Genomic DNA, 7,086 nt, shown 5'->3' on the forward strand with positions numbered 1-7,086 from the left:
CTCCATTGAAACACACACACACACACACACACACACACACACACGTGTGAAAACTACAAGTTAAAAAGGTACTATGGAATATGTTGTATTAAACATCTAGTTGAAATGAGAAATAGGTAAAAAGAAAAAACAGAGAAGAAACATGAGAAATAATTTTTTTTTAAAGTTGAATATGAGAAATACACAGGCCATGAGGCAACACCAGGAGCTATATACTATTTACCCCTGGTGATGGGGTTTTAAAGTTTTATGGGGACCCGAGGGTCTCTTGTTCTTCCAGCTTGTCTTCTAGGAGAGGGGCTTGCCTTGTTGTTTTTCAGGCAACCCTGCTTGGGCAGAGTTGCCCTTCCTCCATCAGGACCACTGATCCTCTGCCCCTGTAGAGATCCAGACATATATTCTTACATCTCAGGCTGATTTCATGGGTGTTCAGAATGACTTGGTAGATATCCAGCTAAGTTGAGGGGACCAGTTGAAATGGAGTCCCCCATTCCTCTGCCATCTTTCCCCTCCCTCAGGCATGCAATGATTTATTGCTGACATTTTCTTTATGGAGAAAACATTTTCCCAACTAAGTTATTTTATAGGAAAGTATGAGTCAATATTCTCAACTAAATTTTACATGTGAAATAATTGGGGGAAATGAGGATAGAAATTATGCCCTCATTTTAATAGTAACTCACTAAAATATCTTACATTCAAAATAAGGAAAGGTTAAACACGGCTGCATATGTTCTCTTCGAACCCTAAACTACATTACCTTGACTTTCAAGTTATTGCAACGTTTGTTTGTTTGTTTTTTCTTTTCCTATTTCTTTTATATCAGAGCACAGGAGTTTGTCCTATAACATCCAATGAAATTAGGAGCTTGACAGGTTAAATTTCAACCTCATTTTAATGTCTATGACTTAAATAATTAAATAAATATTATTGTTATACAAAAAGATTAGGTGAACACCTTGCCATTATTTAAATTACTCTTTGTGAGCTTGGACATAACTTAATCCTTTTGAAATTTTGGCAACCTGAATCATACTTCCATAGCCATGCTGATATTCTTCAGATTGTTTTATCAAAGAAAATGCACTACTTAATTAGATATCCCATGTGTCATATAATTCCTCAGAAATTCTTACCTATTGTGTACACAAAAATAATCAAACTTTACATAGGTGGTTATTAATTATGTGGAGACCAAATTTATATGCATATTTTAAAAGTAGAATACAGTGAAGTAATATTTCCTGAAACCCCATTGATAACTCTGATGATTTATTTTCATTTTAGTAAATATAATTGACCTTATGCCTGGAATTAAATTTTATTTTCTTTTGGCACACTGACATCAGCTCTAAAAAAGCATCATATGCAATCTATACTACATGGTTAATTGTGGACTAGAGATCAAGTTTTCCCAAAAGGGCTGTTGGAAACAAAATATGAGTCTCTGCCATGATTAGGCAATCAGGCCATTTGCCTTGAAATGTTAAAAACCTTACATAGGAAGAAGATAATGAATGCATATCTTTAAATTACATCTTCTACTGAATGTATCATGCTAAATTGTTGAAGATTTATATTCAAAGGCAAAAACATCACCAATAAACTTAAACACTGATAGTACATTAACATCTCCTAAAATGTGTTTAAAATTAGAGACTTAAGGACTTAAGAATTTTTGGGTTTCTCTTGGAACCTTCTTTTTTTTTTTTTTTTGTATTTTTCATATATGGCACATTCAATAACTCAATCATTCAGAATATATGTGGTTCTGCCTGTACAACTATTTTATATAGATAATCAACAAATACTGTAAGATTATTAAAGAAAGAATTGCTGCAAATCTGTAATTACTACCCTCATATTGGTGTTAGGAATCCTATCTACATATACTATTGCAAATATCTCTTTCATTCTTTTTTCAATATTTTATTTTAAGAGCAAAATTCTAGAATAATGAGATACAGCCCTGTTTAAGGGGCTATGTGCCTCAAGGGAAATGATGTTTAGAGTAATTATTTTATAAAATTAAAGACAATTTATATGCCTGATCATCTCCAATGAAAGAGTGTTTTACGTTAATATCTTTTCTTTTTCATAGGATGGCTGGGTGAAAGAAGTCTTCACAGGAAAAATCACTCACCCATCAAAAAGTGCTTACTCTGCTGAGTCCTCTGAAGTAAGTCAAAAGAAATTAGCATGCCTTGATGAGTTTAACACAATTTATATTAAAAAAGAAAACATGAAGTTAGTCTCAGGCATACTACTTTTGTAAATGTGTTTCATTTGGATGATTATGTAGAGTGAATACTTATGCTTCTGACGTGTGCATATTTCAATTGGGACTATTTCTAAGATGGCTATATGATTAACATCCTTCTTTTTTTTTTTTAAAGGATTTTATTTATTTATTTGACAGAGAGATAGCACAAGTAGGCAGAGCACAGTCGGAGGGAGAGGGAGAAGCAGGCTCTCCACTGAGCAGGGGCCCAATGCAAGACTTGATCTCAGGATCCTGGGATCATGACCTGAGCCAAAGGCAGCTGCTTAACTGACTGAGCCACTGGGCGCCCCTACAATTAACATATTTCTTAAATTATCTGTAAAAAGAACATAGAGGTAAGTAATTGAGATTTATTTGCCCATATTAAATTTGAATCATCACAGGTTTACAAGGACAAAGGTGGTGGAGGTTACCTTGCCACAATGAGATATTCTTGATTGGGTTAGTGAATATGTGTATTCTTTTTTAAATGTAAATCTTAATATTTTGCATTATGCTTAGCATTAATTTATATCCAACAATATTTTTGAAATAATTAAAGTGTGTAAACTAGGTAAAGGACTTCAGAATATAAAAATACATGGTGAGAATTTTATGCAGTTCTATTGCAATAAAGTATTTTGTAAGTTCTATGTTTTCAAATGAGTCCTGGTTATTATTAATAATTTCATTTTGTTATTTACCTTATTACTGCCCAATAATATGAGGGAGATAACATAGTTTCTATATGCTTGGCTTCCATTCCTACTCATTTCTTTAGTTTCTATCTGCTTATATGATTTATCTGACATTTTTGCCTTAAATAAGTGGACATTAAAGTTCTTAATAAAGTTGAATTTAAAATTCAGGGAAAGTTGGAGAGTAATAATGTGGGAATACATGTCAGCTATGATAAAAATCAGAAGAGGTTTTATTATGATGAAAATAACTGCAAATATAATTGCCTATCTGATGAAGTTGTTTAGGTATAATTTTTTTTTTACTTTCAGTTTATGAATCTCATATTTAACTTGTTCTTAAATCTTCCATGATGAACCTAAATTTTAATACTGGTACTGCTTTCTTGCCAGAGTTTTAGTTTGAGTTTAAACCCACTTTAAGATGATGTTATTTTTAATAACTTAACTAATAATGAATTTCCAAGCCATTACTTAATGCTCCAGAGCAACCTTGTAACTAGAGTTATTTAGGAGTGAGAATTGTAATTTTTAAATTATATGAATGAATATAAAGTCATAAAAGCTGTCCAAGCTCAATAAATTTATTTTTATTTAAGTGAATTAAAACTCTCATTTGGAATTGTATCTGGAAAGTGCTTTTGGATGTTGGAGGTGGAATGCAGGAGTAAGCTGATATCCTTTTTAATAACTGGAGCAGTATTATTTCTGGGAATCAGAGGTGACAAAAAAAAACAACCCACAAACGATTAGATAACCCTATGTATATTTTTAAAAAGACCTAAAAATTCTGTACTTCTTGAAATGTTTTGTGTTTATACTATGATATAACTGTTATAGACTAAAGCTGAGTGATTGGACATTATGGAGATGTTTTTACAACTTCATAGGTTCAAGTACTTTTCACAGTATTATCTTTGGATTCAGAGATGGAAAGAACCCTGAATAAAGAATCTTGTATATACTTAACAAAAGGATTAAGTTTTCTGTACTTATCCAAAAAATATATATATACACATACATATATATATTTTTCAAATTAGACAGAAATTTAAAGTAATTTTAATACTGCCATAAATTCACTGGTGGATTGAATGGGACTAATACATTGGATGATTAAAAGAAAAGAGTAAAGGCTAAGGGAAATTAATCGAGCAACCATACATTCTCTAAAATGTGTCTTGTCTGTAACGATTTTGACTAAGCTTTGATCATACAGGACTTACTCTCTGAAAGTTACTGTAATAAGATAATTCTGTTTTCCCCTCATTGAAAGAAGAAAATAAAAGTAGTGTATGGTCTTGATAATTCACTTGGCTGGGAAAATGATACATAGGCAATAAAAGGCATGTAATAATAATCACTTTCTTTTCTCTTAAAGGACAGTCAGTGTCTTCCATGGAATCTAGGCATAAGATCTCTTCTGATGTTTCAATTTAAACTATGAAGATGGGAAATCAAAGTGTAGAGACAGATTTTATACTTTCTGGTCTTTTCCAATATGGCCAAATGAACAGTTTCCTCTTTGTAGCCATTATAATCCTCTTTCCAGTGGCTCTGATGGGGAATATCATACTGGTCCTTCTCATTCGATTGGACACCAGACTGCACACTCCTATGTACTTTCTACTCAGTCAGCTATCCTTTATTGACATGATGTACATCTCCACCACAGTGCCCAAGATGACCACTAACTTCCTGACAAGCAGGAAGACCATTGCATTTTTCGGCTGTGAGATCCAAGCATTTGTATTCTTGGCCCTTGGTGGGACTGAAGCACTTCTCCTTGGTTTCATGTCCTATGATCGATATGTAGCCATCTGTCACCCTTTGCACTATCCTGTACTCATGAACAAGAAGATCTGTTGGTTTATGGTCACATGTGCATGGGCCAGTAGTTCTACTAATGCTTTAATACATACGCTGTATGTATTTCAACTTCCATTTTGTAGGTCTCGGGTTGTTAACCACTTTTTCTGTGAAGTTCCATCTCTACTACCACTGGTGTGTCAGGATACTTCGCAGTATGAGTATACAGTCATTCTGAGTGGGCTCGTTATTCTTCTGCTACCATTCATGGCCATTCTAGCTTCCTACGCCCGTGTACTAACCGTGGTGTTCCAGATGAGCTCAGGTAAAGGACAGACAAAGGCTATCTCCACTTGTTCCTCTCACCTGATTGTGGCAAGCCTATTCTATGTGACTGCTCTCTCTACCTATACAAGACCACACTCCTTGCATTCTCCAGAACAGGATAAGGCAGTGGCAGTGTTTTACACCATTATCACACCTCTTCTGAACCCATTTATCTACAGCCTGAGGAATAAAGAGGTTACAGGGGCAATGAGAAGATTGTTGACATGATAGATATTTGTATAGGAAATGTCACTTTGGGAAGCCCTTATTGTTTTTGAACAACATAGATCAATTTGCCTAGAATACTGGTTTGGAATATGTGAACCCAAATAAATATTTATAAAATAAATAAACTGATAAATATCTTGGTTCCTGCTGGCATCAGAATGGCTTCATCATAGGTATTGAAACTACATTGATTTCCAATCTAAAATCTGGAAAAGTGGTATCATTGTCAACATTATTTAGCTTCAACTCAACAGATTTCAATCCTGTTAACTCAATGTTTGCATCTTGAAACATATATTTTGTAGTGTACTCCTTAATATCTGAAGTACAATGAAAAGGAAAAAAATCCATCCAAACATATAAAATTATGAGGATATATGTAAAAAAATAAAGTGTATATGGATCAGTGTTAATAATTCAGACATTCATGTATTCACTCAACAAATGATTTCAGGTTTTAAATATGTTTGTGGCACTACTGCAGGCACTGGAGATATGGGAGTAAATAAAGGTAAGAACTGACAGAACTCAAATCACATTAAGTTTGTATTTCAATGTGGAGAGACATAAAACTACTCAAGTGGACATGAAAAGTCTAGAGTATATCAAAAAGTAGTAATTGATAGGAAGAAAAGCCAGGAGGCCAGAAAAGGGAAAGCCAGAGAGTTTTGTTTTACAAATAGTCCAATGTAGGGGCAACTATGTGTGTGATATTTAGTCAAAAATTGAAGTGAGTTTAATAAATCATTTCAGTGGATATGTCATTAAGAATGTTATAGGCATAGGAAGAAGCAAATAAAAATGCTTTGAGCAGGGAACATGCCTGTACATGTCAAAGAAAATCAAGGAATAAATTGGTGGGCTGTAGGGAATAAGTAGATTTCATGGAGCCAAGATTTGAAATGTAAGGTTGACCCTTGTGAAGATTTTGGTTTTAATAATAATAATTAAAAAAACTGGCAACCATTGCTGTGCTTGCAGAGAGAATTCAAGTGGAGAATAAGAGACCATTGCAGTAATGCATTTGTTACAAGATGCTGCCTTGGAGAAAAGTGGTAATGGTAGAGAAGCAAGAAGTGGTCATCCTCCGGAGATCACTAAAGCAGATTATGAGGCTTGTGGTCAGACATGATGCGAAATGTCAGGAAATCAGATGAACAGAGAATTGGACCAATATCTTGGAATAAAAGCTGGAAGTAAGAAATTCCCATATTACTGTCAAGGAAAACCACAATATTTCCATCATCCAGTTCCTTTGTGCTCCTTCAATATTAGCATCTCAACTCTACAATGGTCATTATTATTCTGACTTCCATCAACATTGAATGGAAGCTCTTTTTAACAGAATCAAACAAAAACTTCTCTTGTGCATCTGACTCTTTTTCTCAGTGTTTATGAGATTGAACCTTAATATTGCAAGTAGTAATACTATTTTTTATTGTTGATTGTTACTTTTTCTTTCATTGGATCATTTGATATATTCAGATATTATGAATAAAAATGCTATAACCCTCCCTATACAAGTTTTCCTGTGGGCATATGCACTCAATTCTTTAATACATACCTAGGAATAATATTGTTTGGTCATAGTAAGGTATACGCTTAACTTTAATTAATCAATTATATTGTCATATTAATATCAAATACTCCAATCAGGAATACATAAAAACTCAGTGCTTAAGTGTTGGTGTATGTAATGCAATGGATTAGTGCTACATTTAAAATATATTTTCTGTGAAATACTTTAGAGATTTATTGACA

The 7,086-nt window shown here is 33.5% G+C and overlaps 1 protein-coding gene across 1 annotated transcript; it reads left to right on the top strand.

Annotated features, from left to right (window-relative positions):
* Positions 1-4,383: 4,383 nt before the first annotated feature.
* Positions 4,384-5,325, top strand: LOC103680594 (olfactory receptor 2AK2-like). The gene has a single exon (XM_008710092.2). It carries the CDS (start codon positions 4,405-4,407, stop codon positions 5,323-5,325), a length of 921 nt encoding a protein of 306 aa, XP_008708314.1. The 5' UTR covers positions 4,384-4,404.
* The last annotated feature ends 1,761 nt before the right edge of the window (positions 5,326-7,086 follow it).

This window comes from Ursus maritimus, unplaced genomic scaffold (genome assembly GCF_017311325.1).
Source record: "Ursus maritimus isolate PB19 unplaced genomic scaffold, ASM1731132v1 scaffold_5, whole genome shotgun sequence".
In the NCBI taxonomy this organism is placed as follows: domain Eukaryota; kingdom Metazoa; phylum Chordata; class Mammalia; order Carnivora; family Ursidae; genus Ursus; species Ursus maritimus.